Here is a 23,549-nt window from a genome sequence, read left to right on the forward strand (position 1 = left end):
TTAAAGAGATATCAGTTGTTGGTTGCCATATGATATCTGTGTTCAATTCGTAGGTTGCCATGTCTGTGTTCAATTCGTAGGTTGCCATGTCTGTGTTCAATTCGTAGGTTGCCATGTCTGTGTTCAATTCGTAGGTTGCCATATCTGTGTTCAATTCGGTGCGACAGTCCACAATTTATAATCGCCCACCGGAGGAACATAATACAGCAAAACTTCTATGTACCTGATTTCTAATCACATGCTACAGTTGTTAACCGGTAGTGGACTGGTACGTAACACTAGATATTAGAGAACCACATATTTAATGACATAACATATCAGTTACCTGGCAAAAAGAAATCGTAGCGGCTCCCTATAATTATATATAATAACAGGCTGTTTTGCAGGCAGTGGCGATATTTCATCCTATATCATTTATGATATAACATTTTATCATGAACAATGCCATTTTTTTATAGAATGGCACTGTTTGAAATCGCAAGGCAACTTTTTATCTCCGATTTATATAAAGATGCAATGATGAGACTCTTGAACATGAAAACATTGTTTAAAAACACATTCACTTATTCTCATTTTAACCTTGATTTTTTACCAATGTTTACATGGCGCGTGTCGTCGATGAAACAGATGACTATAACCCTTCCGGAGTATCCGAACTTATGTCGATTGTACTTTTCAACAGTCTCCACGCAAATATATCTCTCTACACTGTTTTTATATGAGAAAGGAACGAACACGTACAGTACAAACTGTTTTTTGAAATTGCTTTATTACATAGATTGATATACAAAAATATAGTCATATCTATGTAAATATAAGTATACTGAATTGAATATTAAATGCCTGATAATAATATACGTATCTGTTCTACACTGACCACCATTATGTATGTTTTGATTCACGAACAGTTCTAGGTAAAACAGTAGAACGCCTGTAAGACGTGAATACCCCCGGTGCCACATGACAATCCGAAACACAACTTGATGAGATCCGCATCAGCAGTTCCCGAGATTGATTACATTACATCGGGAGGGGACGGGACGACATAGGTAACACTATGTCCATCGTTTCATTGCGAGGGCTTAATAATCGTTGTACAAGTAAAAATGTCATTTTGTAGCCTCTTTTTATCGAGGATGTCTTCACAGATGGACCGCCGTTTGTATCACGTGTTTAAACCTAACCATAGTCAGAAAGATGCTTACATAGCGACATCAGTTTTCGCCACGTGTTTCAAGCCTCACCATAATTAGAAATATTCTTACATTTTCACCACGTGTTTTAAGCCCAGGGACCGTGTTAAAAAGACTTAAGACAGCAGTTTTCAGCACTTTTAAGGTCAAAAGGAAACCAAAAAAAAATCAATTTCCATAAATGCTAGTCATAGTCGACGACAAATTGGTTCTAATATATATAGCTAGCCCTCCGGTAGTGTATAACGGCTGCATCATTTGGACCCTAATCACGTGTAGGACCTGACCGACAAGTATATCAGGTCTCGTGATCAGGTTTAGTTCTAGGTTCCTGTTATGAAAAAAAATTAAGCAATGCCCACTTTTCTTGTGAGTGTTATGACAGTACAAGTCTAGGCCTAGACCAAGATTTCTAAGCTATAGTTTTGAAAATGATAAGCATATTCAGTAGATGTCAGGTTGATGTGGCAGTCATTTAATTAAAATACAGATTTTTACAAAGAACAAAGAATACAAAGAAGCACACCACAAATACACAAAGTAAACGTGTAACCATTGTATGTTAGTAACAGTCCGGGTGTACGAACCCAGTACACCATACTGTAACCATTGTATGTTAGTAACAGTCTGGGTGTACGAACCCAGTACACCATACTGTAACCATTGTATGTTAGTAACAGTCTGGGTGTACGAACCCAGTACACCATACTGTAACCATTGTATGTTAGTAACAGTCTGGGTGTACGAACCCAGTACACCATACTGTAACAATTGTATGTTAGTAACAGTCTAGGTGTACGAACCCAGTACACCATACTGTAACCATTGTATGTTAGTAACAGTCTAGGTGTACGAACCCAGTACACCATACTGTAACCATTGTATGTTAGTAACAGTCTTGGTGTTCGAACCCAGTACACCATACTGTAACCATTGTATGTTAGTAACAGTCTAGGTGTACGAACCCAGTACACCATACTGTAACCATTGTATGTTAGTAACAGTCTAGGTGTACGAACCCAGTACACCATACTGTAACCATTGTATGTTAGTAACAGTCTAGGTGTACGAACCCAGTACACCATACTGTAACAATTGTATGTTAGTAACAGTCTGGGTGTACGAACCCAGTACACCATACTGTAACCATTGTATGTTAGTAACAGTCTGGATGTACGAACCCAGTACACCATACTGTAACCATTGTATGTTAGTAACAGTCTAGGTGTACGAACCCAGTACACCATACTGTGACAATTGTATGTTAGTAGCAGTCTAGGTGTACGAACCCAGTACACCATACTGTAACCATTGTATGTTAGTAACAGTCTAGGTGTACGAACCCAGTACACCATACTGTAACCATTGTATGTTAGTAACAGTCTGGGTGTACGAACCCAGTACACCATACTGTAACCATTGTATGTTAGTAACAGTCTAGGTGTACGAACCCAGTACACCATACTGTAACCATTGTATGTTAGTAACAGTCTAGGTGTACGAACCCAGTACACCATACTGTAACCATTGTATGTTAGTAACAGTCTAGGTGTACGAACCCAGTACACCATACTGTAACCATTGTATGTTAGTAGCAGTCTAGGTGTACGAACCCAGTACACCATACTGTAACCATTGTATGTTAGTAACAGTCCGGGTGTACGAACCCAGTACACCATACTGTAACCATTGTATGTTAGTAACAGTCTTGGTGTTCGAACCCAGTACGCCATACAACACTATAGTCAAAACAAAATTAACAAAGCAAATACGGTTATCCGTATGTTTCTAACATTAAAGTTAATCCAAGAAGCAGCACTTAACAAAATGTCACCGTTACATTGGTTAGCCAGAAGACCAGTATCTGTTTACAATCAATAGAGATCTTTTAACACAGATGACAGCGTCAATTACCAGCTGATGATATATATAGCTTCCTTTCACAATTTCGTTTTCATTTGTAATATTTATTGCGAAATATATCAAAAACCGGAAGCAATCTAAAACGTAGATATATATCACATACTATTATCTAATATCACAGATAAGTGTATTTGCGGGCAAATGGGTCATGAATGCCCGATTGTATATACCCGCCATCGTTAACCGGCCACGCACTGTTCTCTCGCTGTAGTCCCGGGTAAACGCTAGGCTCTCCCTTGACATGGGAGAAGAGGCTATGTGCGCCGTCCGCTATCTCTGGCTCGTTGTACGGCGGCATGCAGAGCCGTACCTTGTCCAAGAGGTGACCAGGCCAAAATGCATTTTGATTCGTTGTACCATGTAACTGCTGGTATCTAATGGCCAAGTGACTGGGGAAAAACAACCAATAATACGTTATACATATCAATTGTATATTTCATTAACAATAAAATGAACATGGTCATTCAGATCCACAGCATTAGATGTCAATGACTGCACACAATTAAGAGGAACAATTATATTTAGCAAACGACATTCTTGAGAAAACATACCGTCTGAGCCGAAATTCGCCAGTCTTAACAATTTTAGAGTTTTCACTTAGATCAAAAAAGAATCTTAGACACATTACTTTGGCACGTGGAATGTTCAACTTGTTCAATAATTCCTAAAGTTCGTGACATATAAGGTACAGTGTAATTAAACCTGTTTAATAAAGTCCAGATGAAATAGCAACTCATATCAGAGATGTGTTACGAAACAATTCACAGCTCTGGTTATTTAGTTCCTTGTAAACAGATCATCTCAATAGATACTACTAGACCACAATATTTTTTCGTATGTGGAGCATATTCAAGTTACTTTGCATCGTAAGTATTGTAAATTCCATCATAGCATTATGTATTTAATGTTACCAGACCGCAAGATCTGATGCTCAAATCAAACGTTGTGACATTATTTTGCGAGTTTTTGAGATATTTACCCAAAACAGCAAACTTACTGATTTTGGCTAATTATTCCCATGGTTACACTTCAAATATACTACAGACAAAACTTTATATAATATTATAATATATTTAACGTTTTAAAGAAGAGGTTGATGACGACGGACGATGTAACAACAGCAAACGTTCACTAAACCGTCAACTATCCAGTGTTACACTGATGGAGAGCATACCAACACCAAACATGGCTACAATCTACACCAACGCCTTCAGGTACTAACCTTCTAAATAAAGGTGATGTAACAATACATACATTTGTAGTTGTTAACGCCCCTACACCTTATGGAGTTATAAGTACCCATAACCATTCAATGATCTGTTACCAGATATTGTCACATAAATGTAATCAATTCCATAGAAACACGGAGTGATTTTAGCTAAAGTGTATCTAAATGGGGGTACATTGCTTAGCATGATCAATCGCTGTCTTCTGAAGATGCCTGGTACAACTCGTGGAGGGCAAACACTTGTTTTCTGTACTAGACATTGTAAAGTTCTGTAAATCTTAATGTACTCATAACAGTACAGTTTACTCATGTTAATTGTGCCGGGAGGTAACAGTAGGGACATTTATTTCTAGAAATAGCCTGCCATCCGATTTGAAAAGTAGCAGAAATTTCCCTTTAACACCTTGATTGGCAGCAGGGATAATGGTGTAAAGACGGATGGCACGATATTTACCACAGAAGTGGACCCAGTTTACAACTAATGGAGGAAGATATGCCTGGCAACGAGAGGTCTGAGGATGGAAAGCTACTGTTCTGTGCGATTCTATTTTATATGCGATGGGAAGGCTCAGGAGGGATATCTTCTGTGAGTTATAAGCCTGATTTAATGGATGCAGGATCAAATTTTCTGTTACAGAAAATACAGAATCAGTGCTTTATCGTAATATAATCCTAATCAGCAAAAATGTATGACATATAACACGAAAAGAATCTAAATAATTAACACGCGCGCATTATCGACAGAAAAAAATATGGAATATATGGAATATAGAGTGGTATGGGGTGGCATTTCATGTTTGGGGACAGAGCGGTACGAGGATGGGATCTGATGATTGGAGACACAGTGGTACGAGGATGGGATTTGATGATTGGAGACAGAGCGGTACGGGGATGGGATTTGATGATTGGAGACAGAGCGGTACGAGGATGGGATCTGATGACTGGAGACAGAGCGGTACGAGGATGGGATCTGATGACTGGAGACAGAGCGGTACGGGGATGGGATTTGATGACTGGAGACAGAGCGGTACGGGGATGGGATTTGATGATTGGAGACAGAGCGGTACGAGGATGGGATCTGATGATTGGAGACACAGCGGTACGAGGATGGGATCTGATGATTGGAGACACAGCGGTACGGGGATGGGATTTGATGATTGGAGACAGAGCGGTACGAGGATGGGATTTGATGATCGGAGACAGAGCGGTACGGGGATGGGATCTGATGATTGGAGACAGAGCGGTACGAGGATGGGATCTGATGATTGGAGACAGAGCGGTACGGGGATGGGATCTGATGATTGGAGACAGAGCGGTACGGGGATGGGATCTGATGATTGGAGACACAGTGGTACGGGGATGGGATTTGATGATCGGTGACAGAGCGGTACGGGGATGGGATCTGATTATTGGAAACACAGCGGTACGAGGATGGGATTTGATGATCGGTGACAGAGCGGTACGAGGATGGGATCTGATGATTGGAGACAGAGCGGTACGAGGATGGGATCTGATGATTGGAGACAGAGCGGTACGGGGATGGGATCTGATGATTGGAGACAGAGCGGTACGAGGATGGGATCTGATGATTGGAGACAGAGCGGTACGAGGATGGGATCTGATGATTGGAGACAGAGCGGTACGAGGATGGGATCTGATGATTGGAGACAGAGCGGTACGGGGATGGGATCTGATGACTGGAGACAGAGCGGTACGAGGATGGGATCTGATGATTGGAGACAGAGCGGTACGAGGATGGGATCTGATGATTGGAGACAGAGCGGTACGGGGATGGGATCTGATGACTGGAGACAGAGCGGTACGAGGATGGGATCTGATGATTGGAGACAGAGCGGTACGGGGATGGGATTTGATGATTGGAGACACAGCGGTACGGGGATGGGATCTGATGATTGGAGACAGAGCGGTACGAGGATGGGATCTGATGATTGGAGACAGAGCGGTACGGGGATGGGATCTGATGATTGGAGACAGAGCGGTACGGGGATGGGATTTGATGATCAGAGACACAGCGGTACGAGGATGGGATTTGATGATCGGTGACAGAGCGGTACGGGGATGGGATCTGATGATTGGAAACACAGCGGTACGAGGATGGGATTTGATGATCGGTGACAGAGCGGTACGAGGATGGGATCTGATTATTGGAGACAGAGCGGTACGAGGATGGGATCTGATGATTGGAGACAGAGCGGTACGGGGATGGGATTTGATGATTGGAGACAGAGCGGTACGGGGATGGGATCTGATGATTGGAGACAGAGCGGTACGAGGATGGGATCTGATGATTGGAGACAGAGCGGTACGGGGATGGGATCTGATGATTGGAGACAGAGCGGTACGGGGATGGGATTTGATGATCAGAGACACAGCGGTACGAGGATGGGATTTGATGATCGGAGACACAGCGGTACGAGGATAGGATTTGATGATTGCAAACATAGCGGTTTCTGGTAGAGGGATGATGATGTGTGATACTGAGATGGTTTGTGGTAGGGAGGATGATGTGTGATACTGGGATGGTTTGTGGTAGAGGGAGAATGATGTGGGATACTGAGATGGTTTGTGGTAGGGAGGATGATGTGTGATACTGAGATGGTTTATGGTAGAGGGAGGATGATGTGTGATACTGAGATGGTTAGTGGTAGGGAGAATGACGTGGGATATTGAGATGGTTTGTGGTAGAGAGAATGATGTGGGATACTGAGATGATTTGTGGTAGGGAGGATGATGTGTGATACTGAGATGGTTTGTGGTAGAGGGAGAATGATGTGTGATACTGAGATGATTTGTGGTAGAGGGAGGATGATGTGGGATACTGAGATGGTTTGTGGTAGGGAGGATGATGTGTGATACTGAGATGGTTTGTGGTAGGGAGGATGATGTGTGATACTGAGATGGTTTGTGGTAGAGGGAGGATGATGTGTGATACTGATATGGTTTGTGGTAGAGGGAGAATGATGTGTGATACTGAGATAGTTTGTGGTAGGGAGGATGATGTGTGATACTGAGATGGTTTGTGGTAGAGGGAGGATGATGTGTGATACTGATATGGTTTGTGGTAGAGGGAGAATGATGTGTGATACTGAGATAGTTTGTGGTAGAGGGAGGATGATGTGTGATACTGAGATGGTTTGTGGTAGGGAGAATGATGTGTGATACTGAGATGGTTTGTGGTAGAGGGAGAATGATGTGTGATACTGAGATGATTTGTGGTAGAGGGAGGATGATGTGGGATACTGAGATGGTTTGTGGTAGGGAGGATGATGTGTGATACTGAGATGGTTTGTGGTAGAGGGAGGATGATGTGTGATACTGAGATGGTTTGTGGTAGAGGGAGGATGATGTGTGATACTGAGATGGTTTGTGGTAGAGGGAGGATGATGTGTGATACTGAGATGGTTTGTGGTAGGGAGAATTGATGTGTGATACTGAGATGGTTTGTGGTAGGGAGGATGATGTGTGATACTGAGATGGTTTGTGGTAGAGGGAGGATGATGTGTGATACTGAGATGGTTTGTGGTAGGGAGGATGATGTGTGATACTGAGATGGTTTGTGGTAGAGGGAGAATGATGTGTGATACTGAGATGGTTTGTGGTAGAGGGAGAATGATGTGTGATACTGAGATGGTTTGTGGTAGAGGGAGGATGATGTGTGATACTGAGATGGTTTGTGGTAGAGGGAGAATGATGTGTGATACTGAGATGGTTTGTGGTAGAGGGAGAATGATGTGGAATAATGAGATGGTTTGTGGTAGGGAGGATGATGTGGGATACTGAGATGGTTTGTGGTAGGGAGAATGATGTGGGATACTGAGATGGTTTGTGGTAGAGAGAATGATGTGGGATATTGAGATGGTTTGTGGTAGAGAGAATGATGTGGGATACTGAGATGGTTTGTGGTAGAGGGAGAATGATGTGTGATACTGAGATGGTTTGTGGTAGAGGGAGGATGATGTGTGATACTGAGATGGTTTGTGGTAGGGAGAATGATGTGGGATACTGAGATGGTTTGTGGTAGGGAGGATGATGTGTGATACTGAGATGGTTTGTGGTAGAGGGAGAATGATGTGTGATACTGGGATGGTTTGTGGTAGAGGGAGAATGATGTGTGATACTGAGATGGTTTGTGGTAGAGGGAGAATGATGTGTGATACTGAGATGGTTTGTGGTAGAGGGAGGATGATGTGTGATACTGAGATGGTTTGTGGTAGAGGGAGAATGATGTGGGATACTGAGATGGTTTGTGGTAGAGGGAGAATGATGTGTGATACTGAGATGGTTTGTGGTAGAGGGGGGGATGATGTGTGATACTGAGATGGTTTGTGGTAGAGGGAGAATGATGTGTGATACTGAGATGGTTTGTAGTAGGGAGAATGATGTGTGATACTGAGATGGTTTTGTGGTCGAGGGAGGGATGATGTGGAATAATGAGATGGTTTGTGGTAGGGGAGGATGATGTGGGATACTGAGATGGTTTGTGGTAGGGAGGAGTGATGTGGGATACTGAGATGGTTTGTGGTAGAGAGAATGATGTGGGATATTGAGATGGTTTGTGTTAGGGAGGATGATGTGGGATACTGAGATGGTTTGTGGTAGAGGGAGAATGATGTGTGATACTGAGATTGTTTGTGGTAGAGGGAGGATGATGTGTGATACTGAGATGGTTTGTGGTAGGGAGAATGATGTGGGATACTGAGATGGTTTGTGGTAGGGAGGATGATGTGTGATACTGAGATTGTTTGTGGTAGGGAGGATGATGTGGAATAATGAGATGGTTTGTGGTAGGGGGAGAATGATGTGTGATACTGAGATGGTTTGTGGTAGGGATGATGATGTGGGATACTGAGATGGTTTGTGGTAGAGGGAGGATGATGTGGGATACTGAGATGGTTTGTGGTAGAGGGAGGATGATGTGTGATACTGAGATGGTTTGTGGTAGAGGGAGAATGATGTGTGATACTGAGATGGTTTGTGGTAGGGATGATGATGTGGGATACTGAGATGGTTTGTGGTAGAGGGAGGATGTGTGATACTGAGATGGTTTGTGGTAGGGAGAATGATGTGTGATACTGAGATGGTTTGTGGTAGAGGGAGGATGATGTGTGATACTGAGATGGTTTGTGGTAGGGAGAATGATGTGGGATACTGAGATGGTTTGTGGTAGAGAGAATGATGTGGGATATTGAGATGGTTTGTGGTAGAGAGAATGATGTGGGATACTGAGATGGTTTGTGGTAGAGGGAGAATGATGTGTGATACTGAGATGGTTTGTGGTAGAGGGAGGATGATGTGTGATACTGAGATGGTTTGTGGTAGGGAGAATGATGTGGGATACTGAGATGGTTTGTGGTAGGGAGGATGATGTGTGATACTGAGATGGTTTGTGGTAGAGGGAGAATGATGTGTGATACTGAGATGGTTTGTGGTAGAGGGAGAATGATGTGTGATACTGAGATGGTTTGTGGTAGAGGGAGGATGATGTGTGATACTGAGATGGTTTGTGGTAGAGGGAGAATGATGTGTGATACTGAGATGGTTTGTGGTAGGGAGGATGATGTGGGATACTGAGATGGTTTGTGGTAGAGGGAGGATGTGTGATACTGAGATGGTTTGTGGTAGGGAGAATGATGTGTGATACTGAGATGGTTTGTGGTAGAGGGAGAATGATGTGTGATACTGGGATGGTTTGTGGTAGAGGGAGAATGATGTGTGATACTGAGATGGTTTGTGGTAGAGGGAGGATGATGTGTGATACTGAGATGGTTTGTGGTAGAGGGAGAATGATGTGTGATACTGAGATGGTTTGTAGTAGGGAGAATGATGTGTGATACTGAGATGGTTTGTGGTAGAGGGAGGATGATGTGGAATAATGAGATGGTTTGTGGTAGGGAGGATGATGTGGGATACTGAGATGGTTTGTGGTAGGGAGAATGATGTGGGATACTGAGATGGTTTGTGGTAGAGAGAATGATGTGGGATATTGAGATGGTTTGTGGTAGAGAGAATGATGTGGGATACTGAGATGGTTTGTGGTAGAGGGAGAATGATGTGTGATACTGAGATGGTTTGTGGTAGAGGGAGGATGATGTGTGATACTGAGATGGTTTGTGGTAGGGAGAATGATGTGGGATACTGAGATGGTTTGTGGTAGGGAGGATGATGTGTGATACTGAGATTGTTTGTGGTAGGGAGGATGATGTGGAATAATGAGATGGTTTGTGGTAGGGGGAGAATGATGTGTGATACTGAGATGGTTTGTGGTAGGGATGATGATGTGTGATACTGAGATGGTTTGTGGTAGAGGGAGGATGATGTGGGATACTGAGATGGTTTGTGGTAGAGGGAGGATGATGTGTGATACTGAGATGGTTTGTGGTAGAGGGAGAATGATGTGTGATACTGAGATGGTTTGTGGTAGGGATGATGATGTGGGATACTGAGATGGTTTGTGGTAGAGGGAGGATGTGTGATACTGAGATGGTTTGTGGTAGGGAGAATGATGTGTGATACTGAGATGGTTTGTGGTAGAGGGAGGATGATGTGTGATACTGAGATGGTTTGTGGTAGGGATGATGATGTGGGATACTGAGATGGTTTGTGGTAGGGAGGATGATGTGGGATACTGAGATTGTTTGTGGTAGGGAGGATGATGTGTGATACTGAGATGGTTTGTGGTAGAGGGAGAATGATGTGTGATACTGAGATGGTTTGTGGTAGAGGGAGGATGATGTGGGATACTGAGATGGTTTGTGGTAGGGAGGATGATGTGTGATACTGAGATGGTTTGTGGTAGAGGGAGAATGATGTGGGTTACTGAGATGGTTTGTGGTAGGGATGATGATGTGGGATACTGAGATGGTTTGTGGTAGGGAGGATGATGTGTGATACTGAGATGGTTTGTGGTAGGGAGGATGATGTGTGATACTGAGATGGTTTGTGGTAGAGGGAGGATGATGTGTGATACTGAGATGGTTTGTGGTAGGAAGGATGATGTGTGATACTGAGATGGTTTGTGGTAGAGGGAGAATGATGTGTGATACTGAGATGGTTTGTGGTAGAGGGAGAATGATGTGTGATACTGAGATGGTTTGTGGTAGAGGGAGGATGATGTGTGATACTGAGATGGTTTGTGGTAGAGGGAGAATGATGTGGGTTACTGAGATGGTTTGTGGTAGGGATGATGATGTGGGATACTGAGATGGTTTGTGGTAGGGAGAATGATGTGTGATACTGAGATGGTTTGTGGTAGGGAGGATGATGTCGGATACTGAGATGGTTTGTGGTAGGGAGGATGATGTGGAATAATGAGATGGTTTGTGGTAGGGGGAGAATGATGTCGGATACTGAGATGGTTTGTGGTAGGGAGGATGATGTGTGATACTGAGATGGTTTGTGGTAGGGAGGATGATGTGATACTGAGATGGTTTGTGGTAGAGGGAGGATGATGTGGGATACTGAGATGGTTTGTGGTAGGGAGGATGATGTGTGATACTGAGATGGTTTGTGGTAGGGAGGATGATGTGTGATACTGAGATGGTTTGTGGTAGAGGGAGAATGATGTGTGATACTGAGATGGTTTGTAGTAGAGGGATGATGATGTGTGATACTGAGATGGTTTGTGGTAGAGGGATGATGATGTGTGATACTGAGATGGTTTGTGGTAGAGGGAGGATGATGTGTGATACTGAGATGGTTTGTGGTAGAGGGAGGATGATGTGTGATACTGAGATGGTTTGTGGTAGAGGGAGAATGATGTGTGATACTGAGATGGTTTGTGGTAGGGAGGATGATGTGGGTTACTGAGATGGTTTGTGGTAGGGAGGATGATGTGGGTTACTGAGATGGTTTGTGGTAGAGGGAGGATGATGTGTGATACTGAGATGGTTTGTGGTAGAGGGAGGATGATGTGTGATACTGAGATGGTTTGTGGTAGAGGGAATGATGTGTGATACTGAGATGGTTTGTGGTAGAGGGAGGATGATGTGTGATACTGAGATGGTTTGTGGTAGAGGGAGGATGATGTGTGATACTGAGATGGTTTGTGGTAGGGAGGATGATGTGTGATACTGAGATGGTTTGTGGTAGAGGGAGGATGATGTGGGATACTGAGATGGTTTGTGGTAGAGGGAGGATGATGTGCGATACTGAGATGGTTTGTGGTAGAGGGAGGATGAAGTGAAAGTATCAGTGATGAAAACAAACTAGCATGGTAATGAAAATGTAAGTAATGTGGAAAAGAAAAAGTTCATCCACCCAAATAAGTTTAAAAAAAATGTATTGGCAATGATTCTTACCAGAACGGTGCAGAAACAAGGGATCACTATATTTACAGCAAGCAAATAATTATTATAAAGATGGAAGTCATGAGTAGCTCTTATTTATTACCAAATAACAGTTGAACTCTCAGCAAGGGATGCAGCTCAAGGACATACTTACTCAATTCAGAAATTGAGCAAAGATTTTGACATGCTGCCATTAGAATAGTAAATGTCCTTAATGAACCAATATATTTGATATTTTCTTCCACTGAGTATGGCTTCACTTGCTTGTCGCACTCAAGAGTGCAATATGTAGCAGAAACGTCTCTGTTTATAGAATGATTATTCTAGATCTGTGTAATAAATCATTACCTTGTGAGTTTGTCATACTCCTCAAATGTCATCCAGCAGTCGACACGTCGCCTGATGACGGCTTTGCCTGTGGACAGATTCTCCTTGGTGCCAGTGGCTGCCACTGATGAACGTTGGGGATACTTGTGACGACTGTCGATTAGAAGCTTACCACTACGTGATCTACGAACTTTATCTTTGTGCTTGACCTCTATTGGTGTGCGGGGTCGCTTTGGTGGGTCTGCATGATGGCTGGACAAAAGAGGTGCACCTGGAGTCTTGACACGTCGCTCTATGGACACTCTAGGGTGGTCAGGAGGGTGTAACAACACTGAAATCACACAAGGATACAAACAATGATCAATGATACAAAGTTGTTATACCCTAACTTCAACAGGATATCATTTTTACATGATCATATGTATAGAGAATCATTGCTGACAATATAAGTAACAGGACATACTGGATACACAGACACCATCTGACGAGCTGGTTTTGTCTGACCTGGAGGGAGACAGACCAATGGTAATTTTGTTTGACGTTTACTGTAGGCATTAGTATTGGATTGCTGAGTTTTTTTTCTAGGTATTATGGTGTTCTAGGGTGCAATGCTTTACTGATGTCCCTTCAGCATGTCACATACTTCTCACTCACTAGTGTTGTTAGAGGTTACATTCCTTCCTCTTCCATTCATTTACACCAGATTTGTCCTTTTAAATCTCAGTTAAGATGATGATCCTTCATTCTCCTTAAAGTACCTACCTCTCTCCAGTAGATTTTTACTTAGAGGAGTGTTTTGGACCCTAAAGTACCTACCTCTCTCCAGTAGATTTTTACTGAGAGGAGTGTCCTGGACAATAAAGTACCTACCTCTCTCGAGTAGATTTTTACTAAGAGGAGTGTCCTGGACAATAAAGTACCTACCTCTCTCGAGTAGATTTTTATTGAGAGGAGTGTTTTGGACCCTAAAGTACCTACCTCTCTCGAGTAGATTTTTACTAAGAGGAGTGTCCTGGACAATAAAGTACCTACTTCTCTCCAGTAGATTTTTATTGAGAGGAGTGTTTTGGACCCTAAAGTACCTACCTCTCTCCAGTAGATTTTTACTGAGAGGAGTGTCCTGGACAATAAAGTACCTACTTCTCTCCAGTAGATTTTTATTGAGAGGAGTGTTTTGGACCCTAAAGTACCTACCTCTCTCCAGTAGATTTTTATTGAGAGGAGTGTCCTGGACAATAAAGTACCTACTTCTCTCCAGTAGATTTTTATTGAGAGGAGTGTTTTGGACCCTAAAGTACCTACCTCTCTCCAGTAGATTTTTACTTAGAGGAGTGTCCTGGACAATAAAGTACCTACCTCTCTCCAGTAGATTTTTACTGAGAGGAGTGTCCTGGACAATAAAGTACCTACCTCTCTTCAGTAGATTTTTATTGAGAGGAGTGTTTTGGACCCTAAAGTACCTACCTCTCTCCAGTAGATTTTTATTGAGAGGAGTGTTCTGGACCCTAAAGTACCTACCTCTCTCGAGTAGATTTTTATTGAGAGGAGTGTTTTGGACCCTAAAGTACCTACCTCTCTCCAGTAGATTTTTATTGAGAGGAGTGTTTTGGACAATAAAGTATCTACCTCTCTCCAGTAGATTTTTATTGAGAGGAGTGTTCTGGACCCTAAAGTACCTACCTCTCTCCAGTAGATTTTTACTGAGAGGAGTGTTTTGGACCCTAAAGTACCTACCTCTCTCCAGTAGATTTTTACTTAGAGGAGTGTCCTGGACAATAAAGTACCTACCTCTCTCCAGTAGATTTTTACTGAGAGGAGTGTCCTGGACAATAAAGTACCTACCTCTCTCCAGTAGATTTTTACTGAGAGGAGTGTTTTGGACCCTAAAGTACCTACCTCTCTCCAGTAGATTTTTACTGAGAGTAGTGTTCTGGACTTTACACATTCGTGTGATCTCATAATACTCCTTAAGCTTGAGCTGTCTGTACTTGTCAATCATAGAGGCAGTTTCTCCCTGTAGTGTTGACTTCATGCAGTGGTTATCGATGGCCCGATCCCCAACCTTGATGATACCTGGTGTAGTGTCTTCCTGGACCTTCTTCGGAGACTGTCAACACAAACATAACAATATAGGATCCGTAGTTTTTTTGTTTTGTTTTTGTTTTGCCTGACAAAACAAAAAATAGATAAGTACTGTACAGTGGTCTGTCAAACTCATGGTATAAATGATATATGTCGGTAGAGACTTTGTGTTCCAACATTTTTCTGCTGTATACAGTCCTCTGTAAGTCATTTTCCTGTTAAAATTCTCCACTCATATAAAGACAATGTTATATATATACTTTGCAGGTCCTTTCATGGTGCTAGAACATTTTGAAATAGTTCCCAAAAGTCATTTCATTCAAAGGCTCCTGATGTAAAATCCAGGAAATATAGCGCTGCTGTTTTAAATTTTATACAAAAAAAGGAAAGCAAATCTATGGTGAATGTATTCTGTTTGTACACAAAATTGTGATATTTGGTAGTAAATGGGGAGACAACTCCAAGATAAAAATAAAGTAAAACAAACAAGAACTTTTTCTTCACTACATGACCTTTTTGTACGATTGTGACACTCACATTGGAGTACAGAATATTCTCTTGCTTATTTCAAATGAATCATTCAAATACAAATGTACATGTTATAAACTTTAAGATTGAAATGTGTGATTAAAATAATAGCAATGAATATCTAAGGAATAAGATTAAATTATTATCCATGTTTTTCTCTACCACCATGCACCAGGAGTTGATCACACGTCTAACACATGTCCATCACCTAGGTGCTATTGATGTGATAATTGTCTCTAGTATCACTGCTCTCTCAACTGCGTATACAGTCCCTGTACCACCACCACTACCAATTCCAACAATAAAACGTCAGAAACCTAACTACTTCGTACAAATAACATGTTTTTATCGTTGGTTAATATAATTTTACAAAGATTAGACTGTTAGATTTATAATTTACATTGATATGATGGTCAAAATACACCTTTTATCTGATAACACTCAATAAATCCCACAATACATTAGTATATTATATATATTTGATACCCTAGAACACCATAATACCTAGAACAAAAAACTCAGCAATCCAATACTAATGCCTACAGTAAACGTGGAACAAAATTACCATTGGTCTGTCCCCCTCCAGGTCAGACAAAACCAGCTCGTCAGATGGTGTCTGTATATCCAGTATGTCCTGACAATATGACATATTTCACCACAGATTCTACACATGTTACAGAGAAAACCTTCACAGCTTTATATCACCTCAACACATTCAACTACTGTACCAGTATGTTCTTCTTTAAACAGGGACACTTACACTTTCGTAAATTTATGAGAATTGTTTCACAAAATATGAAATTTTATTTCATTCCATATATATTTCATTATTTTCCACCAATGTAATGCCATTATAGTATAGGTGAATTTTACATAACACATCCATGCCAGCGATTTTTTATCAACTATACTATGCTGATATTATCATGTCTGACCTACCATTTTGTGTGTGTGGCTGGACCCCTTCAGGGCCTCCCTGTCGCGTTTTCGTAAATCCACCATAGCTTCGTCAGACTTGAGCACCATCTGTTCTGGACGCGTGTCAATCTCTGGAGGATGTAGGTACTGAGGGGTGCTACTCCGACTCAGAGTATGGACAGTACGACTACTGCCCTGAGCGCTCTCCTTACCGGAGTCCATCCTTTTCTTACCTCCATCCATCTCACCCTCTACTGTAGTGGTTTGACCCTCTACTCGGGATTGGTCAGTTCCAACTGAACCCTGACCAGCTGACTTTGCAGACTTTTGAGCAGATCGTGCACTGGACTTAGCAGACTTATGCCCAGACAATACTGTGACTTTGGTTAGGTCAGAGACTTCCCTATCTGGACCAGATTCTAATCCCGGCTGGGGTGAACCTAATACAGTCACAACAGAAGAATGATTTAAAAGATCATTAAACTATGATCTTGGTGAATAAATCTAAAGTCTGAAGTCAGAAACGATATCAAACTTATAGGGATCATTTAAATGTCATATATACGGAATGAATGATATTTATTGTTTTTGCCCAATTTTGCCCATGCCAATCAAAGGGTTCATGGTTGTATTTCAGCTACTACCCTTAGGCTCTTAATCAGTAAACATCTAAATCAAAATTTAAAAATCTATGATAAGAAAAGACACGTACCAGCATGGGAACCAGATCCTTTAGATGATAGAGATGTTGTTTCCCGTGATAATTCCTTGCGCCTGTTCTCACGACGTTCTCTATGCCAGTTGTCCAGTCCTCGAGCCAACTCCTTATAATCCAGTTCCTCATCAAAATCTGCATCCAGGCATAAAATGAGGTCCTCCAGCAAGGGCTCAGACAATGGAACTTTGGACTGTTAGCAAATAAAGAACCATAATAAACTTAAAAATCAGAATTGTTTTAGGAATACCTCTGAAGAGGTTGACTGTTTTTAAGCATGAAAATATTCTCAATGATTCAAGAAAATCTGCTGAATGTGCACAATGACCAAATCTATGAACAGAGGCTTAGATAACAACTAGCTTATATAATTAGATAATAATCATGCAAAAAACTTGAAACTTCAGATTTTTATAGATGACACTTATATTACAGAAAAATTACTAGTCATGATAACTATCATCTTGGAGGGTTTGTATGGCTGTAGCCTGGAAAACCTTTGTTTTTATCCTGTCTTCTTAGGGGCTTGAAATAGTCATCTCTCAAAAACAGGCCAAAGAACGAGTAAGGTGAATGTACATGTATATATACTTTCCACTTTTATGTAGGCTGTGTGCAACAAGAATTGACACAGAGCATTTTAAAAAGGAAAGCAAGTTTTGTTTTTGGTGAATTAGAATTAAATTTTACATACTTGTCGAATAGATTTCCTGAACTCATCTCGAGACAATTTCCAGTTTTTGTCCTTGTCTGTTTGTGTAAACAAATCTATCAGTCTCATTTTGTTCCGTTTAAGAAACAAATCCAATATACGGATACCCAAGGGAGACGGAACCTTGACACTTGGAACACTTTTTATTTCCCCACTGATTGGGGTCTCTGGAGGAGGGGGCATCTCCACTTCTTTGGGCATCCTCTCCTGCTCCATACGCCGCAGAACACGCTTCTCCAAAGCAGTTTTCTTTGGCTTATTTCTCAACCAATCTTCACTAAGGCCCATATTTTCTATGTTATTTCGAAACTTCTGTCTTTCTTGAATCCATTTTTTGTATTGGAATTCTTTATCCTTTTCAATTTCTTTCTGTATTTCTTCTGCATCATATTCAGGTTTATCTACCAAAGGTTCTGGAGGCTTCACACTTGTGTTGATACAAAGTGGGGCAGGTTTTGGTTTTTGGTTTAAATAACAACCAAGTCGGTGTCTCATCTTTGTTTCCATTGGAGGAGCAACTATTACCCTCTTCCGGCTCAGTGGGCCACCAAATATCTTCACAGCAGCCTTGTAATGCTTGATATGAGGCAAGTCTCTGTGTTTGAACAAACTCATACGCTCATCCTCGGGGATGTGGTCCAGGTTGTACTCATCAAACAACCGGTCAAGGGGGAAGCTCATGTCCGAGTCCATGGCGTCAACTGGCCCACCTCTATGTGGTGGCATGATGCTTTTCTTTTAATTGATAAAGTGTACAAAAGAATCGTTTTCCTTGCTTCCAAGACCTAATAGTACAAACAGTACATCTGGGTAACTGGACCTGTAAAACAAGTTAGTTTCAAATTGTTGTAAATAATCACACGGGTTCAACATTCTATCAATATTAAGAATACATGAATAATCCATATAAAATACCCTGTACATAATTGTAAGAGTGGAAAAAAAGCCCGCCTAGATCGGGTTCGAAGCCGGGACCTCCGAACACTAGCCGGATGCTCTACTGATTGAGCTACAGTTGAGTGTAGACTAAAGGTTACACCCAAGTGCACTCCGAGTGCACTCCATTTGGACTTGGAGTGCACTCCGTTTGGACTCCAGGTAAACTTGGAGTGCACTCCAAGTGGACTCCGAGTCTACCTGGAGTCCTATAAGACACCATGCCTATACCCCAGTTCTATAATCAGACTATATCATATATACATGTATTAATACTTTGATGCTTTTAATATAATTTACATATAAATAAATAGATTTTTACAAATTACTTTTGTTCTCTTAATATTACTATTAACATTCGTTTAGTCTACTCGGAATATTTATTTTATTGTTAATACATGGTAATAATGCCTACATGTTAAATTTATATTTATTAAGATCCATAAAAGACAGTTATACAATTTATGCTATAATCAGGTTTCTATGAAAGTTAATTGCTTATTATTTCATATTTTATTAAGATGTAAGTGAATTGTATTTCATTCTGTTAAGGAATTGAAAATTATTTTAATTGGAATATTTATTACTGTACATATATCATGACTTTAAAGGAAGTTTAGATAATGTATCTATATTATGTTATTGATTATTCAAAATATTGAAGGTTTACAGTATTTAATGAATTATGTGTTTTTTTAATAAGACATTCTCTACATATATGTACTCAGTTCTGGCAAGTAATTATAAAATAAACATAATCATTTTAGTTTATATAGGTTATATATTTAAATGTATCATTAGAAAAATATACATTTACAACTACATATTTATGAGCATTACCTGGTTAAATTAATGTTCTTACATAATGTAACACAAGTATGTAGTTCTTGACTACCCATAATGAATGAAAGTATATGTTTAATTGCTATTATTATTGGTCATGCATGACAAACTATGGCCTGACACACCTGAGACCTGTGCCAGGTGAGTTTTAGGAGCCAGCTACAGGTACTGTCCTGGTTTCACAGAAATACCTATGTCAATTTTGTCACTGTTAGCCATGGCTTCAAATGATGAAGCTGTGCAAAGCAGGGTGTGTTATAACCTCAGGCCAATTAACAGAACAGTAAGATTATCTCCTGACTTGAAGGAAAGGATTGTAGCTCTACATCTGAGAGGCCTTAATCAGACCAAAATTACATGTATAAATGAAATACCAGTGTAATTAAGGTGGAAATGTAACGATAAGCTGTAAAACCATTAACAAATTGGTTAACAGGTTTAAGAAGACCAACTCTATTGAAATGAAGTCATTCTATACTGAAATTAGAAAGTAAAAATAAGCTGTTTCTTATTACCAGAGACTTGTATATGTGATATACAAGTCTCTGTTATTACATTGTAACCTGTCTAAACCGTAAGTCATTGAGACCAAACGTATTGGCCGGTTTATGCAGGTGTCCGGTATGTAGAGGTACAATGTTGAATGACATAAGTTCAGAAAAAATTAATGCAAATCAAATTAAGAAATGATGCAGTTCTTATCTTGTTATATTCAAAAATATAAAGACATTGCTTTAAAAAATTAATTGTAAAGAAAAAGATTAATGTAAAAAAAAAAAAATCAGTGTAATTCCAAATGGTATAATGAATGTAAATTCACCATTTCCCAAAACCAACCTATAGCCTTATACCCGTAATTAGTACACATTGTTCTCGTCCAGGAAATAAGATTATAGAGCCTGAGGTACAATTTGCCTCAGGGAAGTTGGACACGGCAACCTATGTACCATTTACCTGTAAAACTGACCTGTTGGAACTTCATCGTTTTCTATTCCCATTCAGTCAATATCTATCATGATATGTGTCACTCATACATTTTATGTAACAGATACAGGTCATGAATGTACAATGGTTGTTCAAGCCAATTATAAAATCATAAATTTAAATGTTCAAACTTTAAAAAAAATAACATGAGGCCAGCTGCAGTTGGTGTATGGAATGTTTGATAAGTATTTACTTAACTCAAACATGAGAATTATATTAATCTATGTTGATTTACATATTGACTTCTAATACTCTATACATACTTCCATTATAATATCAAAGACATAAAGTAATAGTACCAGTTTGAATTTTTTTTTTTTCAAATATTTTTTTTTTATAATAATGACTTATAACTGTTTTGATAATACTGTAATAGGAATGGACAATCATATCATTTCAAAAGTGACAGATATCGACCGTCACAAGTCTGTACCTATATTCTATATGACCTTGGTATAGGTCAGCCTGAGTTTCCTCTAGCCCTGACACCATACCAGACATGGTGTCAGGGCTAGAGGAAACTCGGGCTAGGTAAAGGTAAGGTGTGATGACCAGTTTCCATCTAACAATTAAGGGGGTCTTTATCTAGTTAGATGACCATGTGTACACCTGTCCAGATCTTCACACCTTATAAGGTAAATTGGAGGAAGGGGTCATTATTGGGGTCAGTGTAAGTCTGTCTTTTCTCCACACCCCTGTAATCATGATATACAGGTAAATATTGACCTGGAAGATGGGGGGGGGGGGGGGGGGGGGGGGGGGGGGGGGGGGATTGTATCATATATAACTGTTAAAAGAACTCCATTTATGACCAGGATTTAATGAGGCAGGTATAACAAAACTAAGTTGGTTTACCAAATGGAAATGTTTGATCTTAAAGTTTAAACTGTAAATCAATATTAGACATTGGATCCGGAATATGCTATCAAGGTGATAAAAAAAATTCGTTTGTATTGTATGTTAAGATAAATTTAAACTGTTGGAAGAAAAGTATTTGAAATATTAAAAACAGTAGTACTTCGAGTACAAGATATTTCCAGTACACAATCAAACTCTACATTTTGAGAGACCACAAACAACTTGCCAAATATGTTTTGTTTATTACCAATTTCTATTAATTTACGTGGCTTGTTAAAACTCTTCAAATCAAAGGAATGCTATCATACATTTTTCAACGAAGTGCCAGATCTATTCATTTTATATAGGGTTTACTAATAGAAAAAATGTATTATAATAGATATTGTTAGTTAACCAACTAAAAATGAACCAACAAAATAATAAGATGATATATACAAAGATAAAACAGTAACACATATCTTATTGTAACATGCTTAAAGAGTCTAAATGTATAAGAGTATACATCTACATGTATCTATAAACATTGTGTATATATAGGCCTGATAGGACTCCAGGTAAACTTGGAGTGCACTCCGAGTGCACTCCAAGTTTACCTGGAGTCCAAACGGAGTGCACTCCAAGTCCAAACGGAGTGCACTCGGAGTGCACTTTGTGTAACCTTTAGTCTACACTCAACTGTACCTGGTCGTCAATGATCGACCCGGTCCAGTTCCGCTACACTCTTCCCTCCCTTATATTTTAAATGTTAACTGTACTTAGTACACATAAAGGTCTAGCCCGAGATTTCTCTGGCCCTGTCACCATGTCTGGCCCCTACACTAGACATGATGACAGGGCCAGAGAAAACTCGGGCTAATAAAGGTCCATATGTGTGATTCTATAAAAGTTATAACTGCAGTAGCCATACCAGTTCAACATGACACTGACAACATTTTATAATGTAGACCTCTCTGATCTGTTACTGGATAAAATATTTCACAACAACTTAAAAATACTGATCTGCTGATGTGTCCGACTCCCTACTGTAAGAATCACATCCTGTCAACCATTTATACATCGAATGGGAATGATAAAGATTACTATCATATAAACATACAATAGATATTCACATAACATTTAATATGTCCATTATTGATATAAAAATCATCTCACGCAGTCTGTCCTGTTAATACCTTTTAAATCCGTGCATTTCATCCAAGGCCAAGTTTCGGTCCATACGCCGCCATCTTTGTTGCTCCATAAACAACTCAGTGGCGCCACCTATGATTAAATTAAGGGACGTGATCCTGTATGTTTTGTGCAACTAGGTCTCACACAAATAATTATTTCACTATATGATATTACCAATGAATCCATCCCCTCAACCGCTCATTTGAAGTTCAAATGGTGTGAAATCTATAATATGAATGAAGGCACAGCCTTAGAAGAGCGCAGCTATGACAGTAATCACTCACCGTTAATCGTTAAAGTTTATGAACATGTAACTTACGTGTATACTACCACATTTTCAGAACTTCAGACTTATTTCTTTTTTTTGGGGGGGGGGGGGGGGGGGGGGTTAACTTAAAAGAATGACACACAAACAAATCTAAACATGTAAACACATTGTAACATAAACTATGTATTACATCTGTACATATATACATATATCAGCAGGAATTCTTATTGTTTGTCCTGATGTGACTCTCATTGTCTTAATTACTTTTCATTGTCGGATTCCAAATGATCGTACATATTATATCCGTGATGACATGTGCACTGAATAATGACATCAGTATTCTACTGCCATATTTCATATGCTACTAAAAACGTAAAAGGACAGACAATACAACAAGATTCTCATGATATATATTGACTCCACGAGGGATTGAACCCGCGACCCTCTGCTTACTGGTCCGTCGCTCTACCGAATAAGCTTAAGGGAAAATTTCCCCACTTGAAATCACTATGTACACTATTTACAATTAAAACCTGCCTCACTATTCCTCACTTTTCA

General features: G+C 40.2%; 1 protein-coding gene across 2 annotated transcripts; it reads right to left on the reverse strand.

Moving 5' to 3' along the window:
* Nucleotides 1-1,647: 1,647 nt before the first annotated feature.
* LOC117331601 (EF-hand calcium-binding domain-containing protein 12-like) lies at nt 1,648-22,801 on the reverse strand. Of its 2 annotated transcripts, XM_033890408.1 has the most exons (8): nt 22,726-22,801; nt 17,915-18,752; nt 17,218-17,413; nt 16,527-16,945; nt 14,874-15,084; nt 12,999-13,308; nt 12,663-12,688; nt 1,648-3,505 (listed from the first exon to the last, which is right to left on the reverse strand). In XM_033890408.1, exons 2-8 carry the CDS (start codon nt 18,656-18,658, stop codon nt 3,387-3,389), a joined length of 2,025 nt encoding a protein of 674 aa, XP_033746299.1. In that variant the 5' UTR covers nt 18,659-18,752; nt 22,726-22,801; the 3' UTR covers nt 1,648-3,386. The 2 variants fall into 2 exon arrangements, with proteins under 2 accessions (XP_033746299.1, XP_033746298.1); XM_033890407.1 differs by lacking the exon at nt 12,663-12,688.
* Between the last annotated feature and the right edge of the window lie 748 nt (nt 22,802-23,549).

This window comes from Pecten maximus, chromosome 7 (assembly GCF_902652985.1).
Source record: "Pecten maximus chromosome 7, xPecMax1.1, whole genome shotgun sequence".
In the NCBI taxonomy this organism is placed as follows: Eukaryota; Metazoa; Mollusca; class Bivalvia; order Pectinida; family Pectinidae; genus Pecten; species Pecten maximus.

Excerpts from the sequence above, each read along its gene's own strand:
- LOC117331601 (XM_033890407.1), bottom strand. The coding sequence starts at position 18,658 with ATGCCACCACATAGAGGTGGGCCAGTTGACGCCATGGACTCGGACATG. Across the intron at positions 16,946-17,217 it reads AGGATCTGGTTCCCATGCTG|GTTCACCCCAGCCGGGATTA; the intron begins GTACGTGTCTTT and ends TGACTGTATTAG. Across the intron at positions 3,506-12,998 it reads GAGTATGACAAACTCACAAG|TCACTTGGCCATTAGATACC; the intron begins GTAATGATTTAT and ends GTTTTTCCCCAG.